We start from the raw sequence: 26,971 nt of genomic DNA on the forward strand, positions 1-26,971 counted from the left end.
GGTTATGTATATCCGATATAAATACAGGGATTATAACATAATTTTTTTACTCACAAGTTCCATTCATCAGTCGTAGTCTGTTTTCTTGTATAATAAATCTTCATGTAAACACACTAAAATTTTTAACATAATATATTCGTGTTACACATCGATGTTTATATTTACACTTTCACTAAGTTTGTTTTTAAAAGATTACCGCGAAATTGTACGATGTGCTATAACCGGTAAGAGTGAAACTTGATGAAACACTAAACTGAACATGTATGTGTATATGCCAATTTAATAAAAACATATTTGTACTTATATGCACCTGTTACATCTACTACAAAAAATATTTGAATAAAATAATAGTTAATTTGTGAAATAAACTAAAGTCTGTTAACTTAATATATATAGTAGATTAATTGAAATATTGAAAATGGAATGAATGTACAGCAATATTTAATTTTTGTACATTACATATATAGGGGACTAATGAAATTATATTATATTATATATAAGTTTAAAATTATACGCTTTTAAAAGCATTTTTACAATTGTAAACATATGCTTTAAAAATTTTAGCGCGCAAACAATGACTCCCTTACTGACCAAGGATTAGGCAGAGAATACAGATAGAAAACTATTTTTGATAATAAAATAATTTTAATAAAATAAGAGGAAGTATTGAACTTCAAAGACAATTGTAAGACTAATGTGGGACACTGTTAGAAATAACATTTCATTTTTCGGTGTTCCTATTTTATTAACGCTTCAATTATTAGCTAAACCATTTCTATAGGACTGTGAACCATGCCTTAAGCCTTCCATCGCGAAATCAATATCATAGTAGCCCTTAGAGAGGCGTGTTTGCGCACGAACATTAAAATCGAATAAATAGTCGTCTGCAGAAAGAGTCGAAGCAGACGTCACAATACACCACGACGTCGTGGTAGCATAACACATTGAAGCGCGAGCAAGTGTCAATTTGATTATTGTCATCGTTTCCGCGAGTATCAGTGTTTCTGTTAAGATCGTTCGGAATTTCTACCGATGATCGACAAATCACTCATACGTATTTCTGTGGTTGCCGTGAGGCGGCGAGAAAGGCCACCTCTTTAAATTAAAAGAAGGAATGACGCTGGAGAATCCGTTCTTTGTCGTCAAGGAGTAAGTGAAAATTTTCTACTACCGCGAATAGTTTCAAATACTCCCTCAGTAATTGTACAAACTATTTATAACGCAGTTATATCAATGTCGAATAATTTTCACTGCTGTCAAATTCGAACTTTTGTTGCTTCTCTCATGACATTGTTGTACATGTACATATATACGTATGCATATCCAGCACTTAAGAATAGTCATGAACTGAATTATACAGAAACCTTATTTTTCGTAACTTCAATTGAATTAAAAAATAGATAATAGTTATTTTATTCTCTTTACAATAAATGGAAGTTTTATCTTAATACGTGTAAATTGTGATACTCCCAATCTTATCTTTTTTTCATGTACATACAAACTTATCTCTCTATATCTATTATATTCAATTTTTATCAGAATTGGCATTGATCTTTTATATTCTCAAGTTTATCATTTAAATATTTCAGTGAAATATTAAATATATATAAAGAGAGATTGTCAAAATATGATTTCTATTTATAAAATAAACAATTTATTTATGTATTTTATTATTTTCCTGTACGAACAGTATAAACATTGTAAATAAAAAATGAGAGTAAAAGATAAATCGATGTTTTCTTTATCAAAGCATGATAATTCTGCGAGTGGTATTACCGGAGAATTATTGATATTATATATATATTTATATACATATATAAATATTATATACATATATAATATATGTATATATAATAGATGTTATTCAAGTTTAAAAAAAAGTTTTCGATTTATTTGAAAATCAATAAAATTATTTCGTATTTACTAAACTTGTTTATTGATTACATAATATGTAATCTGTAATATGTAATGCTTGTATAAGATACTTAATATCTTTATGTATCTTGGAGTGAACGTTTTTCATTATATATTTCAGTAAATAATATATAACGTAATTCATTTCAAAGAAATATTTAGTAGTTTGCAGTAAGTAAATGTTTTTTTTTTTAAATATAAACTAGTTACGAATTTATTTGCGATTTTAGCGAGGTCTGTAAAGCGTTGAATAAAAATCGCGGTTTATATGGACGCTGGACAGAATTGCAAGATGTTATTGTCACGAGTCCAACGAGTGGTGGAATCCCCATCTCACGTGACGAATTAGAGTGGACTACTACAGAACTGCGGAAGGCCTTACGTTCGATTGAATGGGATCTGGATGATTTGGACGATACGATTCATATCCTTTAATATATTCATACATATATGTATACTTGTATATTACTAGAGTTAACTAATCATGTGATACTCTCCAAGTTTTATGGAATTTATACATAGTGTCGGACGCGAAAAAATACTTGACACAAATTTGTCTTAACCGGTCAATATTATTTAACAATTAATGCGAATCATTTTCTGTAGTGATCTGAGCAATCTCTTGCAATCCTATTTAGATTGTTTAATAAAATCATTGTTTTTATAATTTTTAAATAAATCGTTCTCGCGTTAAGCTAGATATGGCGGTAAAATGCAACTAGAAACTTGTATTCTTCAGTCGTTTTTGGCGCGTATTTTGAACTGTACATACATGTCCTATATTTTTCTTAATTTGTATGCGTATTTCTCTATACGTATCGTAGAAAAGAACCCGACGAAGTTTAAGATAGATAATAAGGAGTTAACAGTTCAACGAGGTTTCATTGAACAAGCACGAGAAGAAGTTAAGGTAATACTGATGGCATACATAATCTTATCACACATATTTCTTATCAGAAATTGAATAAATTAATATTTCTTGACAAATTTATCAAAGTATCATCCAAGAATAAACAATTACTTTTAATAATTTTAATAATTATTTTAAATGATTTGTTGTAGATCATGAAGGATAAAATGAATTTAAGTAGGGGTCGGGATCGTGACAGTACAGCGAGGCAGGTTCGTAAATATTACAAATTTTGCAAATTGTTATATTTATGTTTAATAAGTATAGAAACACAAGGAGACGGTTTCTCAATATTTTACTTTTTATACGTATTATATACATGTAAGCAACTAATGAAATTATCGCGTTGTTCGTTAATTTGCTGTAACTAACAATTATTAAAGTCATAAATTAGCATTTATATCTAAAATTGGTAATATTCGTAACATTAACTCAATAGTGTAATACTAAAAAAGATAATAATGTTAATCGCTTGCTAGTGGTCTATTTAAATTTCGCTCGCAAACTAAAGTTATGTACGTTGCGACATCTATGCGAAGCTGTCAAATCGCCGATAATGCTAATCAGTTCTGAACGTTTAGTCGTAGTGGTCGTAGCAGTGTTGTTAAAAAGTGTTTAACGTATAGTTTCCTTTTCTTGTTTATGTCACATTTTTCTTTTATAGTTTTACAAATAATAGCACGGTTATTTGAAATATAGTTGAAATATATTTTAATAAGTTCACAGAAAAAAAGATGGTTTATTCGGTAAATCAATACTTCTTATCATTAATCACATATAAAACGGGTTCATAAAATGATACCTATCGTATTATTCATGAGTTTTTAGATTTCTTTAATAACACCGTGTATAGTAGTTATGTACAAATTATGAATTGCTTTTTTAAAAATTTTACATATTCATTTAAATATTATGTATAATTTTGTTATTAATATCACAGCCACTTTTGGACAATAGTCCTGCCCGAGTTCCTGTCAACCATGGTACAACTAAATATAGTAAATTGGAAAATGAAATTGATAGTCCCAATAGGCAGTTTTTGGGAGATACATTGCAACAGCAAGATGACATGATAAGACAACAAGATGAACAACTAGGTATGATTGGTGAAAGCATTGGAACTCTTAAGACAGTATCTAGGCAAATCAATACAGAATTAGATGAGCAAGCAGTGTAAGTATAGATAAATGATGTTTTATTTTTATTGAAATTATTTTATAAATATACATGTATTTATTTCTTATACATTTCATATACTACATATATTTCTTATATATTTTAGAATGCTAGATGAATTTGGAAACGAATTGGAGATGACTGATTCCAAGCTGGATGCAACAATGAAAAAAATGGCCAAAGTTCTTCATATGAGTAATGGTAACTATAATAATTACATTCCTGCTCCTACTACTGCAACATCTAGTGTTTCTGATCTTGCCTCTAAACCTTCTTCTCTATCATCCTTGTCAAGTACAATAACTAACTGTTTTTTATGTTCCGGAGATTAGAAAAAAAGCTGTCACTGCAAGTTGACCATAATTATTCAGTACAATGTATGAAATCACTATATTAGTTATTTCATTATTTGTTTCATACAAATGCATTTCAATCTATTTACATTAATAATTCAGCCATATAGCATTTGACTTTCATCTGGTATGGAAGCATTAACTAGACTGCAAATTTTATACATTTGTAGCATTTGTAGATCCATAATAAACAGAATACATGGTTATATTGGAAATAGTTTTTATTATGGCAATAAAATCAATTATCAAAGAAATCAATTTTTATTAAATCTCAGTTTTCGTAAACCAATAACAAAAATTTATATTTGTATAAAATTGCAGTCTAAAATACTTTAAGTCTACTGAAAAATTATGGCCTTTCCAAAAAATCTGATATTGGTCATTCATTTTATTTTTGCAATAACATTGCATAATGGCTTTACTAATGAACAATTTTTTGGTTACACTTTACAAACTAATTAACACTATTACATACATCGCACTATTGCACTTCAATCTTTTATTTCTAAGTTTTATTCATATATAATAAAACCAAAGAGTAATTTATTGGAGAGTAGAAGTCTCAATAAATATGAAATGGAATTTCAATACGAGATCTAAGGTAACTGTTTTATTTAAATATTGAACATGAGAATGAATTTTTATGATACTCACTATACTAGCTTCCTATGCATTTATTCTGACGAAATACTTCTGTTTTATTAATTTAATAATATTAAAATATTATTTGATATACAGATTTTACATACTGGCTTACTAAAATATTATTATTATGAAAATAACATCTGGCTTGTTAAAAAGAAAGTTTAAATGATCGAATTTTCAAGAGAATGTTAGTAGTATAGAAAAAATATGTTACGACCATAAAATAAAAGTAAAAATTAGTACAAATATTTAGTGGTAGTTATTACCTCGTTATTAAAATATTCCTCCACGATTACTTTTATTTAAGTATTTCAACCATAATGTATCATAACAGTTTATACATATATATATACATATATATATCTATTGAATTAGAAGATTTCTATTTCTATTTCTGTCTTTCATTTAGATTTCTCTACTTCTTTAACATAACATTCATTTAAACAACATATACTACAGAAACAATTACATCTATTTAGGTTTCTAGTGTGATACGAACAATAAATTCTATTTTTTTTGGTAAATGACTAGAGTCTATGTGAACGGTTTAAAAAGTATCATATTCATAAATATTTATGGTTATTTTATCCGAGTAAATGTCAGAAACGTAGAATCAAAATGGACCAGTCTTGGCAATATTAATTACTAGCTTTAATTATACTTATTCAAGTATAATAAAATTAGTCATGAAACATGTAGTATGATAAATACTAACAAGTGTAGTACATTGCCAGTCAGTAATAGTGTGTCAATAAGAACATATTCAATCACTGTACATCAAAAAGTTGTAGATAAACAATGAATTATATTTAAGTACATCATTTACACATGAATTAAAAAAATATATATATATATGCCAAATATTGTAAGGCAAGTGTCAAAAACTAGGAGCACAAGTGATCTGTGCTTAAGAAAATTTTAATGTACACAACTAGCAAATATACATACACAAATAGTACAATAGAAGGAAACCATTTTTAAGATGATTTGAAACCTCTGATACTTCTACTTCCAATGTATACAACATGTGATATTACCATATTAACTGATATGTAGATACAGATAGATTAGTACACATCATTGTGTGAAATATTTACGTGGTATTGCGAAAGTACCATACAGTTTATGTGTGCAATGAATGTAAATGAAACTATAACGTTTGGAAAAAGGAAATGTTTAAAAAGAGATACAAGAGAAAACAAAATGTAAAAAACACATTTGTACGTATGATAATTGCTGCTGATCGATTGTTTATCAACGGGAACGATTGTTCATGTGGTAAAAAGGTTATACACGAATGCTACAAGATCTTAGCGACCGCAAACAATTTGAAGCTCCATTATGGGGATATTAGAAATTCAGAATTAGAAATAAAAATAATTGAAACTTAGATGATGAAACGTTTATTCCATTGTTAGAAGAGTGTTATTAATATAACGTTGTTGTGAATTCATACCAGAACAGAAACTGTTTATTCTAGTATGTAATTAAAACCTGAAAGGAAAAGATATAATTTATTATTTCTCATAAATGACCAATTGTGAAAACAGATACTGATGAATAAAATTTGCGACTTTATTTATACTGTACATGTTACTGTGAAGTACCACAAATTCCTAATCCAAAATGCTATTTAAATAACAGTTATAGTTACAGAAGTACGATAATATACACATATATATGTATATACATACATATATACATATATATATATAAGATTCTATTATACCAAATTCTGTGCTTGGGAGAATTCATCTCGTGAACAATGTGATGGAATTATAATTAAAAAGCAATTATTTATCAAGTCTTATTTTAACTGTTCGTTATGCTAGTTTCTGATAGAAATTCTCTCAATCATGGAATATAATTTCTCCATTTGGAACATATTTGTGAATGCGCGTTTATAGATTTATTATTTTTTTAATTTTGGCTTATATCTATTTGTGTGAAAGTAATATTCATATGTCTGCAATTTAACGAATATTAATATACATATATATATATATATATATATATATATACGTTTGTATCTATATATAACTCTTATTTTATAAGCTTTTGTGATTCGTGTTATTATAATATACGATTATATTCATTTGATATACTCAAATTATTTAAAGTGTTGATTCTTTGCACTCTAAAATTTGTCTTTATTTAAAATTTTTAAGGATAAATTATTTTCATTTGTTATTCGATGTATAGAAAACATTATTTGAGTGCAAAGTATCAATGCAGAGGTTTTAGAGTTGTTAAAATATCTTTGTTGAAAGTGTGCATGTCAAAAGTAATGTACAATGTTTACTGTTTGAAGAAGGGCCAAATATATAAGAATTGTTTTTTTTTCCACTACGATATGCAATTTGCTCATTCAAATTTTATCGTCGTTCAACGAACGCCAATAAAATCATGCGATTCTAACAACTTTTTATGAGTGACACATGTGATGTTACTTTCCGTTTGTTTTAGATCGGAGACAATGGGTAGCCATTGGAGTGTTGACAGCTATATTGGTGTTTCTAATTATTTTATTTATAATTAAGTGAATCATTTTGTCTTAGCACCTCCAAGAATTATTGGTTTTTCTTTATAGCATTTAGATAAATGTGTTACATTCTGTTTTAATAACACATTACTGATAGCGATATTTTATGATGGATTACAATAAATATTTACGATTATTACATTTCTGCCAGGGTTTTTCATGAATTTCCTTCCAACAAGACAGATAGAAAGTCGTTCAAAGCTGTAAAATACAATCTTTCATTAAACATATTCAAACAGTTTTAATTTCTCAAAACTTGAATATTATTAACGAAATATTGAATACTTTTTATTAAAAGAAAAGAACTCTTTGAAATTGATAAAGATTTGGTGAAGTAATTTCTGCTCTAATATTAATTTTTCTTTTAATGTTAGAATATTATTTCTAAACTGTTAGGAAAAAGAAATTGTGAAAGTAGGGTACATGCCCCAATTGTCACGTCTTTAAGCTAATTTTTGCCTTGCCAAAACTCTCATTAAATACTAGAAATTTAATTTAATGCACTAAAATTATATTTCGATTTGTTAGACATTTCTGATTTTAAACATATTCTTTTGCATGATAATAGTAATTTAATAATGTTTTTAATGAAATAAGAATAAGGTATTTTTCTTATTTCTAATAAAAGACTAAATCTTCTCCTTTCGAATTATATCAATAAATTTCGAAAAAGATGCTGATATGTGATAGTTAAGTTTCAGTCCGTAAAAGTATACATTTTTGATATCATAATTCATGATATCGTTGACGTAGAGCAACAAATTTGAGAAGTTTAGTTACACTAATGTTTGTAAGGTGGCGCCTAAATAGGGGGAGCTGTGGACGTGGAGCGAAGCATATGCAAACTTGGGTTGTGGTTATATCGAATGCGTTTGTGTGCAATTTTCCTATATGTATACGTAAGTTTTTTCTTAGTGATTAAACCACAGCGAATGAAGCTACAGCCCAAAGGTGTGCAGTAGTTTGTTGTTTTCAACACATGTGAACGATGAATAATTGCAAGCAGTTGCTATATCTATACATATACGCGACTAGAATACTTCAGCTCTATGCATCATTGAAAATTTCGATTAAATTTGTTTATTAACCTTAAAGATTTCATACATTACCACGTCATACAAAAATAAAAGAAAGTTGATTGAGAAATACAATAAATATAATAATATGTCTGGAAATGTTATACAACTAAATATTATTACAGTAAATGTCATTCTCCTCTTTATATTTTTAAATTTTTACACCAAATTTTCTTCATTTAATTTTGTCTTATTATATTATTTTATTAGCGTACAAACTGTCGTGTAAAATAACAAAATTTGTAAATTCAGTTTTACAATGTAATATAAAACTATAAAGCCATATTAACTCACTTTCCTCTGTAATTATCCTCATACTTGTTCTTAAAATCTGCAAACGTAAATGGAAAGTGTCACTTCATGCGAAATTGGACACTTTTTACAGTAGTCAATATGCTGTAGTCTTTAGTAATATATAAATACGTCTCGAACGATTATTCAAAATTGTCTAACTTGTTAATAGCATTTGCCATGGAAAAGACCTTATAGTGATCGGAATAGAGAAATTTAGTGATATGTTTGAATAACTAAAATAGCATTTTAAATAACTTAAATGGCATCATAAGAGATATCGGAATTAAATTTTCACTAAATGTATTGTAAAAAGAATTGTTGCACTGCGGTTCCAAAATACTTTTATATGACATCTGTAATATATGGTTAAAAAAAATTTAAGATTTTTATGACACATGCAGCAGCATGTTTAGGGACAAACATACTTGCGTGCAAGGCACGGTCGGCGCACTTTATTGCTGTGGTAAGTGTATATCTGTATACGTACAATTTCATCGACCTGGTCTGGTACCGATCGATACCATATGCAGCAGTGTCTCTTTGAATGTCGCGTAGTCGGAATTGAAAGTGGATTTTAAGCGTCGACAAGTCACGATTCCTTAAATCTTGCAGCTCGCCTTTATAGTTGCCGACATTTCGTGTATGAGAGAGGGGGAGGGGGGAAGGGAGAGAAAGAGTGAAAGAGAACGAAACTCAGGACGAACGAAACTACCTGAAAAGGCAACGGTCAGCATGCCAGTGTGCGTTACTATGAAAGAATACATTGTAAACCTCATACCATCACACTAAACTGATTCTTAACTACATAGGAAATATTAAAAGTAACGCCAAAGAAGAGTGTGTATCGTTCGAAAAAAACATCAGTAAAGTTATGCTGTTCCGGTCTACGTTCAACTGACATTCGGAGGGGAAGTGCTTTGATTCGACAGTTATTCACTGGAACGAGCCTACGCTTTTGATAGAGAGTGTGAAGATACAGTTAACTGTATCTTTTCCATCAACCCTGGTATTTTAAGAGGCCTTGTAGTAAGGATAGTGAAACCATCGGGAAAGAACGATACTGTTTAGATACGAGCTATTCGAAACTCAGTGTCGATAGTGCCAACGGTTCAGTTGCAGATGTGGCAACGAAGGAGAAGGGCTGGAACCGAAGCCAGGTCTTTCTCTGTGGATAAGAGCCTATAGAAAATCAGGTAAAGTGCCGCGCTTGACCATCGTTGATTGGTGCGCACTTCAATCACCGAATCAGTATAAAAGACGACTCAAAACAAATTGTACGAACGTGACGATCAACGGTTTTTTCGCTCTCATCGAAAGTGATTATTTTGTGTTATTGTAGTTTATTACCAGTGTTATTAATTTTGAGTGTTAAACGTTCGGCGATACTAATAATTAGTGATATATAAACTGTGGCAATTAGTGTTGTTCTTTTTAATCGTTTTATTTCTAAATACATACACGCATCTTTGATATTAACATTATGGCACCGCATCGAAAAAAATATACTCTATTAAACATGCAGCAGCGCTTGAATGTCTTGAAGGAACTTCGAGAAACAAGATTATCGCCTGCACAAGTTGGAAGAAAATACGGCGTTAACATTAGAACGATCCATCGCATTATAAAAGCTACTAAGAACATTAATGCGTTTGCTGATAAAAGTAAATACGAGCTCAAACGACGAAGACTAGTAAAACCACAGTATAACGAAATAGATACAGAATTATTGTCATGGTTCCAACAAAGAAAAGCACTTGGTGATCATATAACCGATGCCATCTTGTTAGAAAAGGCGTCGCAAATAAAAGAAAATTTGCCGTCGTGTTCGCGATTTAAAGTTAGTCGAGGCTGGTTATCAAAATTTAAAAAACGCAATGGCATACGTTTACTAAAGATGTACGATGAGAAAGCCAGTGCTGATGAGGATACTTTTCTAATTAATTTAAAAAAAGTAATGGAAGATGAAAATATAAACTTAGAAAATGTTTACAATTTGGACGAAAGTGGACTCGTTTGGAATGCTCTTCCGACAAAAACGCTGACTGAAGAAGAAGAAAAAAATCTTAATGGACATAGGTCGAGAAAAAAAGCTAGAATTACAATTGGCTTATGTTCAAATGCGTTAGGCACGCATAAGATTATGCCTCTTGTAATTTACAAGTATAAGAATCCGAGAGCTTTGAAGCATGAAGTTTCGTTACCTGTCATTTTTAAATCGCAGGCGAAAGCATGGATGGACAAAACATTATTTTTAGATTGGTTTGAAAATCATTTCAAACCATCTGTTAAACAATATCATGAGGAAAAACAAATAGGGGGGAAAGTAATCCTATTATTAAGTAATTCCGAAGCCCATAATATTCCACTGCATGAAGAAGATTTTAAAATTATGTATTCACCGACAAAATCTTGTAATTCTCCACCGATGAATCAAGAAGGAATCGTGGAGAAAACAAAGAAACTTTTCCGTCACAAGCTCTTGCAGCGTGTTTTAACGTACGATGGAGGAATAAATGAATTTTATACAGATTACACAATCAAAAACTGCATTGACATTTTATCCGAATCTTGGTCGGAAATTACGCATAGAGACATTAAAAATGCATCGAATAAAATTATTAATCCTGCTAGTCGTTCAATTAAGCCGCGAACAAGAGAGGTTGAACCTGATTGGCAAGGTATGATAAGTGAGATCACAGGAGAAAAATGCACCCCTGCACACGTTACAGAATTCTTATTAAACTGTGAGGCAGCAGAAAGAATAGACGAAGAAATAGAAATAAAAGAAGAAACGCCAGAACTTCAAGAAGAACCCCAAGAAATGTTTTACGAAGCGAGCAACAATGAAATTGGAAACAATGAATTACGTGTATTATTTGAAAGATTGTCATTTTACACTACAAAAGCACCAGCTTGCATACAATGTATGGTACAAGGATTGAAAATATTTTTCTTAGGCAAGGAGAATTAGATAAGAAAGTAAGAATTCATACAATGGTAAACATTTGCAGCTAATTCGAATATGAATCATTTATGAATTAATTTTTTTTACATTATTTGTGATTAGGAAATCGAAGAAGACCATCATGGAAGGCCACAATGTTAGACGATTGCAAGAATGATACACAATAAAACAATTTGATGTAAAATATAATTTTATACTTATTTAATTAGTATATGCATAATTATTCATAATATTAATGAAGATTTTTAATGTATAGTTATTACTAATACGCATAACAATGTATTTTTATTATATAGTTGCATACATTTTTCTTACATATACAGTAGTCGAAATTATATCGTGTTTGATTTTATTTAATCAGAAATATTTGTTCAAACTATATCATGTTTAGTCTCATTTTAATAAAAACAGCTATCAGTAATATGTTAAAAAAATTTAGTTTTAAAATGTTAACCTTAAAAAGGTTATGTTATTGGATTATGTTTTGCTTTTCGGGAATCGAGTCAAAGAAGCCGTGGCGCGGACTACAGCACACGTGTTCACCGACTCCGTCGACCACAGTATCGGCGTAGAGAGCAAATCGATAAATTACAGGGCCGTAGCAATAGTATGACGTCATTCACAGTAGAGCAACAATGTGACATTCAACGAGACATTACTATATTTTTTTGCCGTTTATAATTAGTAAATTGTTGGTATGTATGTATTGATAAAAATAAAACTACTATTCTATAGTTTTGGGTTAGTTCTTTGATTTCTGTGAAAATTAGCTGTAACGTAACTTTAAATTTCGCGAACTGTATATTTGTAGTATACATGTATGAAAAATAATTTGACTACATCTAGAAGAATTCTTCGAAGCTATTATTTCTGTTATTGTGTATATTATAATTTTTAAGGTTTGAAGGTTTGAAATTCAATTCCTGGAATTAAGAATGTTGTACCAATCCGGGACAAATAAATTATAAATTATTTTCTATTTACTCTTCTTCACTCTACATATTTACATTGTTGTACTTGTGCATTTGAAGTTATTAATCCCTAGTGTTGAAATTATTAAAAATACATTGTTATCCGTAGGGAGATAGTCGGAAGAAGTCGAGGAAACATTGAATAAGGATGTTACTAGAAGAATGTATGGAAAATCTTTCACACATTTTTTTTAGTATCTCCCAATTCACTAATATGTTCATTACATTGAAGAAAAAAAGGTAAAAAATTTGACTCATTTATGTCGTAAGTGTTAGGGATGCTAAAAACCTCACATACATTTATTGGCAATAGTAATCTAGATTAATTTATTCTCGTTTCTCATACGCGCCTGTTACGGTGAATTTGTTAGTATGTGTTAGTCAGTTGAATCAGGATCATGAGATTCAGTATTACTGCTATAGTTTACGAACTCAAGCCAAGTTATCGAAAATTCATGCCATGGACAAAACATATGCAGTACAAGATTCCCTACCCATACACACTTCCAGACCGCAGCTCGATCTGTTAGGAAGGGTTAATGTAGAATTTTCTTTACTTTGATTGGCGATTTACTGGTAAGACAGTGCTACCCTTACAGTTAAAGAAAAAAAAACGGCAAGTGAGCAAGAGAGCATGAAAATCAGTGCAATTACATGTTATGAAGAACAAGTCATATCAACGAACGATGTATCTTGTCTCACTTTATCGTGATTGCAGTCTTAACTCTTTTCTTGCATTCATTCGGTTGGCTCGCCATCAGAGTCACGCAGCGCGAAATTTTATTTTTAAAGAAAGCTCTAAATAAAAAAGTCTGTTACCGCATGGGATTCTCAAAAACGTATTTGCGAAACGTAGTGGTCAAATCCAGTTCAATAGATCTCAAGCTGTTGAGAAACAAGAAGACACAAAACGTGGCAGCTACTAGGGTAGTTTTAGGGCACTTTTAGGGAAGTTTTAGGACAGGTATGACTTGTTTCACATATAGTTGGACTGATTTCATACTCTCTTACTCACTCACTGTTTTTCTACTTTTTTATTAACTGGGAAGGTGACACTGTTTCACCATTAAATTGCCATCCAACCAAAGTAAAGAAAATTTCTGTGTGGGTCGTCGTCAACGGATTGAGCTGAGCCATTACTGTATATACATTATATAGTCTAAGATTTTACAGTAATGGAGTTTGCTTATGGAATTCTCCAGGTCGCAGCTTGATTCGTGAGTAAAGTTCGATAAATAATTCTTCTTTGCTCTGATTGGCTGATGAGCCACTGCTCAAACAAGATACACTGCTGATTGGATGCGTAGTAAAATAATGGGGATGTGCATACCAACTTAGAAAGCAAAAAACGTGCAGGAGTAGGTTATTATTACTGTAATTGGTTTTTAAAGTGTACGTACATGTAGTTTGATACAAATATATATTTCATTGTTTTGGAAGAATTAAAAAAAATACACAATATGCCTACTTATGAAATGCCAGTATTGTTGCGTATTATGCGAAAGGTATATCAATAAATTGTCAGTTTGCATGATTATGCTATAAGAGATGTATCCGACTTACAATTTGTTACATTACATTTTATGGTTATTTACTAAAAATTAATACAATTCTTATTTCAAGCCAATGACAGTGATTATATACTACAATGAATTGAGATACATCAATTATATTATTATTTTGTTTACAGCCCGAAACTGTAGATACCTTAAAGAGAATTGCGAATGCCATATTTCAAACAGGTGGCTTTATTAGAAAAATTGAATACTGGGGAGACAAACAGCTTCCATGTAAAACAAGTATCCATGGCAAAGTTCACAGAGAAGCTGGGTAAGCTTATGTTTTATTAGTAGGATATTGACAATTTATATGCCAGGTAAGTTTTGTACGTTTTAACAATGACATAGATGCATTCCGGAAGGAAAGTGCAATGGTCATATATTCTATGAAATTGTGAATTACATTATCATATCTTACTTTAGTTAGTAAGTAATCTTTTATAGCGTTTCTATATTAGCTTAACACTTGGACTGCGGATATATTTCACCGTCAACTTGCACGTTCAGCGTAGCAATAATGCAACAACACACATGTGATGTCCCACATACATGACTAGAATGTGTGACATTGTATATAATTGCATTGTAACTATACAATACCCGCTATCCACCACAAATCTACTAAATACATATTGTTACGTGGCCCGTGCTCCAGTGACAGACTGCGAAAAACGTAGAAGTACATTGCCCGCAGTCCAAGTGTTAATACATTCAACTTATTTTTGCATGTAGAATCATCCTTTGGCCACTTGCGCCATGATTTTTCACCGATTCTGTATACAAAATGTTTGTTGATTGTTAGATTGGCTTAATAATTGCAACTAATTTTGTAGTTGTTTACAGCAGCCAAAATATTAATTTTACTTACTTTTCTAGTCGACTAGTAAAAATTTGAAATTATAATCTGTTGCATATTGTTTACAGACATTACCTTTTCTGTTTTGATATTCCACCTATTATGATGCACAATCTAGTAGATGAATATAAAAGAGACTTAGATATAATTAGAACAAACATATATAAACCTAATCCATCCACACCACCAAAACATGTGTGTACACTAGAAGAAGAGCTATTACCTCCAGCTTACAGGTAATTATTTAATTGCAATACATAACAAGTTGCAGATAATGAATATGAATTGACTATTTCATGATTTTTTCAGAGCAAGCGTACAGAAGTTATTGGAAACTGGGAAAAGAGTCAAAACAAATACCTTTAAATACAATTCTGGTTTGGATTACTACCCTTTCTTAAGATAAATAATTTGTTCATTGTTCTACAGTGGATGTCATTAGACTTTGTATATATGGCTTAGAAATAAAGCATTTATAAATAATTTGAAGAAGAAATGAAAACTTATACTATATATCTCTTTGTGGGTTGGTTTATTAACTCATCATTAATACATTATGAAAAATTATTTTTATAATCATCAAAAAATATTTGTACAAAATACTTAATATAATTATATATCATTTATCATTATACAATAATTATAATAGTTTTCATCTCACATGCAACAGGAATTTTTAAAGTATAATTTGGTTACACTGTAACTCGTAAAGGATTTTACAGTAACAGTAACAGAGCAGTTAACTGCACCAACGTCTCTGTTTTATAATCTATATGGAATATTTAACAAATATGGAGCCACTGTGTCCAATCTTTAATAGTGGCAGAATGTAACTTTATTCTCTCACATTTGCAAAGAAATTCATTCTTTCTTGTATAATAAATCACATATTTATCTTTTTTCACGACTCATCAACAGTATACACATTACTGTTCGAGATATATATTTTAATTTGAGAATGTGAGCATAGTCCGGTAACATTAAAATTGCTCATTTCACCAAAACATTAGATAAAATCTTATAACGTATCCCTGGGTACGTATTGTATTATACTGCCTCCTACTATAAATGCATACAAAGTCATCTGGTACATCGTTCACGCACAGCCACATTTTTGTGCGCTCTGTAGAGTAATTTGGACCACAACAAGAAAGATTGTTGTACGACAAACATTGCCTATAAGTCTAACACATCATGAAAATAAAATAGAGAGGCGAGTGATTTTGTGGGATATTTTGAACAATACAACGAATGTTTTTACATGTGTCTAGTGTTTCCAAAGTTAATGCCACTCTGATTAGCACCTTTGTTACTACCATACTGTAAACTGATGACACCTTGACCAGCCCTTAATTGTTCCTCAGTAAAATTACGAACATTTTTGTCTGCTTCTTTTGGTCCGATACTTGGTTTACCAAAGTTACCGGCCTGTAAATAAAATTTAAAAATACATAAGTAAAACAGTCTTTTATAGTAGATGACTATAGTAATTGATGCTCTATAAAAATCACTAACGTATTTTTATTATTAAAATCATTTAATCAATATATTTTACTTTCTCTATCAATACAAGGGGATCTTACCTTTCTACCAAGAGACTGTAAACAAATTACAACGGAGTTGAGATTTTGTCTCTCCCAGAGATCAACAGTCTGGAATGTCTCTTGAGCCGGGACTCCCAATCCTCTCACAGCTTCAAGGAATGCATTTATGTTTTCCATACACTTAAATGCGAGACTGGTTTTATTAATTTTTTTCACCGAGCCTTCCTTGATATCGTTCACCAATCTGAAAAATGAGAACGAATGTTACTATTATAAAACGCATGTTGCTTACTTGTTCAACGTTGTTTTTATGAGGTGTAAATACTGGCAAAGAAGGATCCCGTCCTTCAGGGTTTCGTAGAAGTTGTCCATGTCCCCGTTAGTGTTTATATTTTCACCGGTGATCGTCTTGATCCATTCCAGACATTCCTGCGCCAGTTCCTCGCTGTATTTGCTGTTTATCTGCAACAGAATCCATTTAAGAACTTTAATCACCGCATTCATTAACATTCGATATTCGTTGGAAATCACGTTGTCACATTTTGAAATATTGAAACGTAAATACAAATCAGTTATATTTAATGAATTACGGAAATTGTTTTCATTGTTAGCTTTAATAGAGCCTGAAACGATTCATAAAGTGTACCTAAATCTATTGATCTCTCGCGAGACCGATTATTAATTTCGCAGTTTATTTGTCGATGGATTTATGAGATTTCCATTAATCTTTTAAATTCAGTGGGGCACGAGCCTCTATCACTGCTTGTTATTAATTATACGACGTGCCAGTGATCTAAGTAACACATCCTGTAGGGTCTGCGAAACGAGTGTTGCCGTAGAGTCACTGACCCAATGTGTTTGAACACATCGCCCGTTGTTTCTTCGACACGGCCCACAAATTCTTCTCGTAAACGCGAACATCGTTTCGGAGAAAGTTTTTCTGTGCCGCTTAAAGAACTCGTTTCCACCTACACTAGGAAGATTTAAAAAGTGAGACGACTTCTTATACTTTCCGCCTTTCCTTTCTTCGTGTTTCAAGCCACGGTAAAATTTAGTCTATTCATAACTTTGCTTTCATTTTATATGTTGCTGTACGTAATATTTGGTGATTTATTTTCATTATAATTTTGAATATTAAAGCACAGAAACGCTACAGTTAGAAATTTTTCTTTCACTGATTCGAATTCCCGGCTAAGCGATATTTGCGGTAGCCCAGTCGTTTAAACTCCGTATTGACAAAGATCGTATCTGGAAGACCGGTAGAGAACGCGCAATGGGCACGCAGTTATTCACGTATAAGGCTGCCTAAAAAGGAAAGGTTTGTAAGCTTGGACCGTCGTATTCATCTTGATGCAGCATGCATATTCCGTTAGCCATACGGTGCCTCGATCGCGATGTGTTCCGCGGCGTAAAACGTCCAGGGTCCCGATCGTGAAATTAGAATAACTCGCTGTGTTCTCTAACGGTTTCAGAAAAATATCTCCGGTTGGAAATCGAATGATTCCAAGTTGCGTTACCTTTATATCTAATTACATAATAGTACCTGTTATAGGCTCAAAATAAACTCAATTTTTTCGAAGCATGAATATGTAGTTGACTGAAGACAGTATTTTTATTAAAATGACAATTATGAGCTTGCTCGAAAATAAATTGAAAAATGTAGTACACCTCTTTTCCTCTAGCATATTAAAAAAAATTTACAAATCTGATTATGAGTCTGGAGAACGCAATTTTCAAGTTATAAATAAAACTCAGGTAGTACAACTGTTATTGCAATTCAGTTTTAATATCTTAACAATATGATCCGCTTCGTTTGTATTTTTTTACGAGTTTCACTGTTCCCACAATTAATGCGCGTACCGTAAAAACAAGAATGAACATCCTTGAACATCTACACAACACGTTGCAGTTTTTTAACAAAATACTTTTTTACATTCGGCGATAAGGCTTGAATTTTTTGACCAGCATTTATTATCTCTGTGATACGAACATATTATGTGTAACGAGAGCGCAAACTCTATATATAGATATTAAGTAAGCATACGATAATTTCATTAACAGCAAAAAGACCGCGATCGCATGCCAATGCGTAGACATGGAAAATATTTTCGAATCGTACTGATAAAATCGAACAGATAAATATCGGCTTAGAATCGCTCCGAGGATCGTTGTGCAACCTTCTATGACTCAATTATTTGACATTAGCAACCAACGAAGTCGACTATTTGTTTCAACGCGCTTTAGAGATCGCTACCTTTTTTCAGTAAATTACGAGTTTAATAAAATTTGTAATTCCTGAAATTATATATATATATATTCTATTTATATACAATATTTTATTTATATATATTCAATTTCCTAAAATTATGTAACATCTTGCGGTGAAATCGCTACAAATTTCGTGTACATCTATATTGTTTTATACACTGTTCAATTATGTTCACATATTTGTAACAACCTGTAGGCAATGCATCAAGGATCCACAGTGTTTATTTAAAATAATACGAGTGTCTACCGATATAGACATGAGGTATATCGATCATTATACGTCTAGATAGGAGAACATAGGATAGAATTCCTTTTCGTAGACAATAATTATCCCGATATTAAATTCCAAGAAGATCGTGCCTTGATTTCACAAAGAGCGGGAAAAGAACACGAGAAGTTTCGGTTGGGGTGCGACGTCCACCTATTCGAGATACCAATGCATACCATTCTTCTCGAACGAGCTTCGAAAGTTCGAAAGGTGTGGCGGGTCCCATTGTGTTTGAAATTATGCTAGGATACACGAAACCCTCACCCGTACGGCTTTTTCTCATTTCTCTTGGCGGACGTTCGTGAAGACTGTTATCCTTTATCATTCTAACGCATCTATCCACGCGCGTGTCTATTTTAAACAAATACAGACGCTAAATTCCTAGGAGGTCACAAGAAAATAACGTAATTTACAAAATTTGTAATAACTTGTCAGAGCATGTTATAGAGACGAAAGAATGCGAAGAAGTGCCTGCATTCGCGAAGTAATTAGATTGGTAATTCTACTATTTTTAAAAATTTTAAAATTACAAAATATTACATAATATTTTTTTTTTAATTAGTTATTTATTGTCGCATCAACCACTGGTGGGTTATTAACGACATAAAGAGATTACAGTTCATTGTACATTTTGATTTCTTTTAAATATTTGAGTAAATTATTGATTGTTTTGGGGCTCTTTAGGTTGTCGTTTAAGATTGGTTTAATGTTGTTCTGTAGCCTCAGTTTTAACCCTTTGAACTCGATTGGCGTCTCCGAGGCGACGCTAGAAATTGCTACACTATTATTGAAAGAATTTTCATGTTATTAAATTTCTTTGGAATCGACAAATTGTCAAACAATACAAGTCTTCTATAAGCATACACGTTCGATCTCAAACATATCAAATAAAAATATTCTCATAAAAATAAAATACAATACGTTGAAACAAACGTCTTCGTTTTAATATTAGAACAGTCTTGAGTGCAAAAGGTTAATAAAATTACTGCCACAATCACGTAAAACTAAAGATTTAAAAAAAATCAACCCTCATATTTTTGTACCTCCTCGGATTTCGCGATAGCAATCAGTACCAACCACTGTTAACTTATTAAAGAGAATCAGAACTTCATCCCGATCCTTTTTGTTGCGTAACTTGCAGCAAGTGAATAATTGATTCTACAGAAAAATCTTCTGCTGGAGCAACGGTGTAGATTGTCGTAGATTGTTTGGACACGGACGAGATTCGAGTGCGTCAGAAAAGTTGCTGGGGCAAGTGTTTGCAATTAAAGGATCGCTTTGCGCTCTAGCACTTGCAACGATGACGCTATTAATGGGCACGTTCTCTCGTTCACGGTCATGTAAACTGGGTCAGAGGCCTGGCATCGACGAACCACGAGGCGAATTGAAGGAATTACCACTTCGCCGGCCAACGAAAACGTTACCTTCATCGCACTGTGTCGAATTACATCAATTTATTGGCCGCACAATTAAAAGTCGGCTAATCAATTTTTCTGTTTGAACGACGAGCGGCGATTCATTGGATGCAACATTAATAACTCGCTTTATTTTACCATATTCTTAAAGATCTGATAAAACAGTCTGGAATTAAATAAAAGCTTTTCAGAGAAAGCTCGAACATGATGTTATTATCGATTAATCAGTAACAGATACGCGAGTTTGATTAGGGGTCTCTTTTCTATGATAATGTTATCTACCAGAGGTTAGTCGATACTTGAACAATGTCCAAGTGATAAAGAAACATTTCTGTTTCCTACATTCTGTGAATAATACGTGAGAATTTAATAATAAATCATTGAACAGCTGTGGCAATTTTAGTTGTATATTAAATGAACTTTTGCTTTCTTCAAATAGTTTTTATTTTGGCTTTTTTCTATAGTTTTTAATTTTAAATTCACATCAAGCAATTGCGGGGACGTACTTATTACTTTGGGGCAATTCTAAAGGAGTCACATTCCAGTTACATGCGGTCACGTGCTTTTGATCGTTGTCACTATAAATTTTAAAACAATCTAAAATCTCTAATTTTTTAGCAGTGTTATACGATATTTTGTTCAAAATACTAATTAACAGACGAAACATTTTTGTTTACATGTAACGTGCAATTTTTACTGTGACTCGCTGTATGATGATTTATAATCTTCTTCGTTACTATTTTCTACTTCGTTATTATTTTACTAAATTCGCTACTACACCGTTTCCTTTATTGTTTACTGCATACTTCGTTCTTGTACGCTTCTTATAAAAAATATTATTATAAGCACGAAGGTTTGACAATAGACTAATAATAAAATTGAACACAAATAATTCCGCAATCAGCAATTATATTTGGCTGTACTCTCGTTTAGAGAAATCATTGCGTATATGTTTCATAAAGTGAAATGGAAAAAGTGAGCATACACGGATTACATGGATCTACCTTGATCGCGGATGCAAGGAGAACTACGTTCAACAAGAATGTCCCCCTCGATCGACCAGTTTCCATTTCGGTGCAGAACCTCGCCTCGATGACAGAAGATTTGCCCCCGAAACGATCTTGGCTTTAACGATGCTCCTTAAAAGGTGAATCGCCTTTAAGGAAGATCACACGGATTGTGGATCCGTTTGATATCAACTTAATCAACGTCCTACTTTCTAACAATCGTATGCGCCGAATGCGCTGTTCGAGTTATTTTTCGTCACGCCGAGTGTGAAGACTCGTTTATCCCCTTGCACTACGACTCCTTTCACGCTGCGTTGATTAGCATTTATTTGTCCTTAATAGTTTCCTTAATAGGACCAGATAATTTTTATTTCTTGTATTGTCTTTATTTACTTCCGTTTCTAGACTTTGATAACAAAAGAATTCAATTTGAATTTAGAAGAAATTAATAATATTCATATTTATTAGATTTATTGAATATTTATCACGAGTCTGACTTGTTACTATAGTGTAAGGGGTTATACTCTAATCCAATTTATGTCTACTGATCATGAGTCTCGAATCGCCAATAGAAACCAATAGAAACAACATTTAATTAGTTTTACGATCATAGAAAATAGCAAAATTTCATCAACGACGTGTATAATTTAATTTCACGAAAGCTCATCAATCTTAATGGAATTGCACTACTGTTTTATCAAATGTTCGTGGCACCAATTTTTGTCAGTTTATTAAGTCGTTTGAAAATTCAACTAATTACTTGACAGTAATATTAACATTTATAAAGATAGAATTTATTATAATACTAGTTTCTCTTTAGTTTACTTCGATTTTCATGCAGGAAGAAATTACGTTTTCGCACGCGTATTAATTTATATGCAGGTGATTTTTTTATACAATGTTAGTAATCGAAGTAAACATAGATTACGATGACCTTAATCAGTAAACATAATTGTGGAAGCAGATCGGTCATCACTAATCTCTTCATATGCTTTCTGACCGAAAAACGTCGTCATCTTTTATTATTAGTACAGCTTGAAAATCTATCATTAAATTATATTAATACAGAAACATCGTCCAAATTTCAAACTTGTAATTACCAGACTGTTGTTCTGATTTTTGTTCATATACAAATCGCACCTTTTGACAAAAATATAACCGGGTATGCTCAAGATCATATAACAATCTTTTTAAACATATTGTTTAAAGTACATTTGCACTCTGTGTCCAAATGAACACGAGTCTCGTCGTCCGAGTGTGTGGTATTGTCAAAATCAATATTTGCATAAAAATTCATCATCTAGTGAGCAATATTTACGTGTGTGAACACCTGTTCGAAAAAAAGACGAATTCGTTGACCCACTTTGTCAGGTCTTACGATATTTCAGCATGGATTATCCACTTATACGTAAGACGTTTACAATTGTGAGCTACCTCGAAGGTTGTTGGTTGCTGTCGACCATATAAGGGCCTCTAAACGAGATGAAGCCTGAACAGGTAAGGCATCGGTGGCTCGCGCTAGCACGTAGAACTTCACAAATTGAGTGAAGTCACTTACATGTCACGATTATGCAATCGTTACGAACAGTTACCGAAATCTGTTTCATCGGATTTCTAAATTTAATAATATTATATTGATATTTCACAAAATATGAGAACATATTCATATAAATTGTAACTTCCTTACTAACACAATTCTTTCGAATTTTTCATATACTATATCGATTTCTATCAAATTAATTTTAGAACCATCACAGGAAAATTTAAAAAGTCAATTCAGGAAAAATTTGAATATGAAGAAGTAACTACTATTTAAATTTTAAAAGGTATCCTTTTACCCATTCGATAAAAATAGACCCTAGAGCGACCCCTTCTAAAATCACATTGTTTATTATTTCCAAATATATATAACCGCAATGTTCTAGTATTTATTTAGGTATTTACAGACGAATTAAAAATTGTTATGGGATCACCGGAAATCTCATGAGGTAGTTCTAAGAATAAATATCCAAAGTGTAATGATACTTTCGTATTATCAACCGAATGATTGATAAACAAATTATTTGGTACATTACCGCGTCTGTTTTCAAGCATTATCTTTATAGAAAAGAATTTCACGCATTCATATAGATAATTTGCTTGCCCTATAATAGAATAACTTAGGTTTTATGATTGGAAAGTGTGCGTAATTATATTACGAAATAGTTTTTGTTCAGATGAAGCAATTATTATAGAAATCTGTTGCTTTCTAAGGAATTTATTTTTAAAAGTAAGCAATTTGAAACTTGATAATATCCCGGAAAAATAATACAGATTCAACGACTTGGTGGCAATTTTGCCGAGTCGCTAAACTACGCGTGACCGAACATGAATTTGTACACAAATCATTAGTTGACATGCAAGGCCAGGAAATAGAGGCGAAGGACACTGGTCATGGAATAATTCTGTTAAGCAAATCAAGCCGCGCGTGGAATTCTGTTCCTACATTTTGCTTGATTTCTGTGTGGAAATATGGTTTCTGTTTTATTAACAAAAACTCAGCAAAAATTATCCGTAAACTGTGATTTTTCTTATATAGTCCGAAATACTGTCTATTATTAACCCTTCGACTACTGTTGGCGCCTATTGGCGTCCGAAACATGTTGACTTTCCGGTACTGTAGGCGCCAATAGGCGTCCAGATGAAATTTCGCCCCCGTTTATTATTAAATTTGATTAATTATATATTGTATAATATTTACGTTATAAATTGTAAAAAAAGCTTGAAATTATTGTTCACTTCAAGTAACGTTGGTTTAATGTAATAAAATTCAATATACCGAATATTTTAATATACTTCCTCAGAACTGCATGTCTAACGAAAAACAACGGCCGTGCCAAAGACTGCCGTAGCCAAAGGGTTAAAGATACTGTTATAATATTCAGAACTAAAGAATCTAGTTTTCAATTTCTACGTTCTGATTTCTTCAAACTGTCGTCGATTATTTTTTGTATTGAACATAACCGAATCAATTAAGAAAGTACTTATAAAATTCGTGGCTTGAATATGAATGACCATTGAAAATATCGACCTAAAGTTACGACGAATGCACAACACACGATGTTTCTTGAAAACTTAAAGTGTCGCCGACCAAAGGAATCATCGGTATATGACTAATTGCAGACTTCCACATGGACAAGGAAGTTGCGTTTTCTCTTGGAATGCATGCCTACTCTACCGGAACAATAGAATACTCTTATCCGGTTAAGTGAGTCGTTTAAAAACATTTCAGTTCACTTCGTCCGACTTCTTCATTATTTTCTTTTCGAAAGTTTCGCAGTGGCTCGTGCGGAATTGTAATCGGTACAGTTGGTCGGCCGGCTACAGAGAAAAATGCCTATTATGTCGATTCCGTCGAGCAGTGTGAGAGAATATACGAGAAAGTTCGGGGTAACAATTTTAACCCCTTGCCGTACCATTTTCTTTACGATTACTATGATTAAACTATTTTCGGTCGCACTAATTTCTTAGAAGAAAAAGGAATTTTATATTTATTGTGTGCTTACACCCTACTCGAATGCTTAAACGTTGATGACGAGAGAATAAAATTTGATTCCTATTTAAAGGAACTGATGAATATTCATACCTAACAGCATATTGTTATAAATGTCCATTACCAGTCTGACTCGTTAAAGTACGGCAAGGGATTAAAAACTGGTACAACCACCGATAACATTCTTAGGAAAACGCTGATTGGTCAACAAGTTCAGCGGGGGGTATATAATAATCGTGTCATCTCACGATCTCCGGAATAAAGTATTGCGATAAGGTTAAATGTAAGGCACGGATCCGTTCTCGGAAAACTTTCTCTTGTTCCGTGAGTCATTCGGACATAGCTTCTTCCTTATGTCATATCCTACTCAAGCATCGGGTTAAGTCGACTTTAATTATCGATCGTTTGCCCCTCGATGATTTACGACTTGATGCAACAACCTTTTACGAAGCGAATTAGCACTGTTTTTTCTAACAATACCGCAACCGCCGTTATTTCAAATCATTCCTAATTACTTGGGACTTGGTATTAGGTTGGAAACTATGAAACGGGCGTTTTTGTTTAGTCTATGCTCAGCTGCGACGCCCGTTTCATAGTTTCCATACCTAATATTTCGATCGCGCGTAAAAGTAATATGTTTCATTGCGTTCGAAATAACTTCCACTGCGAGTGGAAAAAATTCGATGTATAAACACTGAAACTGAAAAACATAGGGTGTGGCCGAACGGGTGTTGCAAGCGCGCAGACGGCGATGATACATGCAAAAACAAACGAAACAAAAAGTCTCTACATATTTTTTGTTTGTTCTCTGGACAATCGAATTTGAAAATCCACTAGACTTGAGTGCAATATGAATGCTCGACAAAAGGATATTAAGGAAGCTTGTAAATACATGCCATTATATGTATAGTCCAGACTGTAAATAGCAATAAGTTGCGGTAACATGGTTACTATTTAATTTATCCTCCTTTTCAATTTTTATTAGAATTTTTACGTACAATTTAACAAAAAACAAAGGGCAAAGATCTCGAACTTTTTCTGATAATTGTACAAAGTGGAGAGATAAAACTTTATATAGAACGTTGTATATTTTTTTAACACCATATGCCAGTTAAATAATATCGGAAATAATTTTTATATGAAAAAGAGTTAAAGAACGTTGTGTAACACGGAGTAGTGATTACAATAGAGAGTGTAAGGCACGGTAGCTAACAATGCGTGAGATTCCAGCCTGAGAAAGATAATTGAGTTCACGAAGACCTTTAACAGCCCCGATATACATGCCATCTCACATTCGCGGGCTTGCATTCTTTAAAATTAGTAGAGGCGAATTCCCACCATTGCTTGGTAGACCAAATTTCACGGTCGAGTAACAACCGTGAACTTTCCACTTAATATGCAATAAATTTCTATCTGTCTCGTATCTCGAGCGACCCGAGAATATTATTGGATCCAACTGTTGATTTTCCTACCATTCAATTGGTGCAATAAGATAATTTGAAAAGAATACTTTTCCTGAAATTAAATTGGATTATTTCGATATTTCTTCCAAATTCCTTCTTTTTTTTAGAGCCCGATACATTCCACACTCCTAATTCCTACATTCCACACTCCTAATTCCTACATTCCTACATTTCCACATTCCACATTCCTACATTTCCACATTCCTACATTCC

At 32.1% G+C, this 26,971-nt stretch overlaps 4 protein-coding genes across 8 annotated transcripts in view; 2 read left to right on the forward strand and 2 right to left on the reverse strand.

The window, feature by feature from the left end:
• LOC144472210 (FIGNL1-interacting regulator of recombination and mitosis) overlaps positions 1–284 on the reverse strand; it is a 35,511-nt gene extending 35,227 nt beyond the window's left edge. For all 4 annotated transcript variants that reach the window (XM_078185101.1, XM_078185103.1, XM_078185100.1 and 1 more), the window contains exon 1: positions 55–284. In XM_078185101.1, coding sequence (XP_078041227.1) covers positions 55–63 — 9 coding nt within the window. In that variant the 5' untranslated portion in view covers positions 64–284. The remainder of the gene's footprint in view (positions 1–54) is intronic.
• Positions 285–866: 582 nt separating this feature from the next.
• LOC144472891 (syntaxin-6-like) lies at positions 867–7,683 on the forward strand. 2 transcript variants are annotated; one of them, XM_078186319.1, is made up of 7 exons: positions 869–1,149; positions 2,145–2,337; positions 2,729–2,824; positions 2,977–3,036; positions 3,765–3,997; positions 4,107–4,201; positions 7,465–7,683. In XM_078186319.1, the coding sequence occupies exons 1-7, from the start codon at positions 1,115–1,117 to the stop codon at positions 7,539–7,541; spliced, it is 789 nt and encodes a 262-aa protein (XP_078042445.1). In that variant the 5' UTR covers positions 869–1,114; the 3' UTR covers positions 7,542–7,683. The 2 variants fall into 2 exon arrangements, with proteins under 2 accessions (XP_078042444.1, XP_078042445.1); XM_078186318.1 differs by lacking the exon at positions 7,465–7,683 and having other exon boundaries at positions 867–1,149; positions 4,107–6,769.
• Positions 7,684–14,174: 6,491 nt separating this feature from the next.
• Positions 14,175–15,765, forward strand: Mrps6 (mitochondrial ribosomal protein S6). Its single transcript, XM_078186317.1, has 4 exons — positions 14,175–14,351; positions 14,537–14,676; positions 15,330–15,497; positions 15,571–15,765. The coding sequence occupies exons 1-4, from the start codon at positions 14,307–14,309 to the stop codon at positions 15,665–15,667; spliced, it is 450 nt and encodes a 149-aa protein (XP_078042443.1). The 5' UTR covers positions 14,175–14,306; the 3' UTR covers positions 15,668–15,765.
• A 46-nt stretch (positions 15,766–15,811) lies between these two features.
• Chd64 (transgelin calponin-3) overlaps positions 15,812–26,971 on the reverse strand; it is a 15,261-nt gene continuing 4,101 nt past the window's right edge. Inside the window, exons 2-4 of the mRNA XM_078186316.1 lie at positions 17,131–17,267; positions 16,845–17,049; positions 15,812–16,689 (exon numbers count right to left, since the gene is read on the reverse strand). Of these exons, the coding sequence (XP_078042442.1) occupies positions 16,519–16,689; positions 16,845–17,049; positions 17,131–17,267 (513 nt within the window). The 3' untranslated portion in view covers positions 15,812–16,518. The remainder of the gene's footprint in view (positions 16,690–16,844; positions 17,050–17,130; positions 17,268–26,971) is intronic.

Source organism: Augochlora pura, chromosome 7 (assembly GCF_028453695.1).
Source record: "Augochlora pura isolate Apur16 chromosome 7, APUR_v2.2.1, whole genome shotgun sequence".
NCBI classification, from domain to species: domain Eukaryota; kingdom Metazoa; phylum Arthropoda; class Insecta; order Hymenoptera; family Halictidae; genus Augochlora; species Augochlora pura.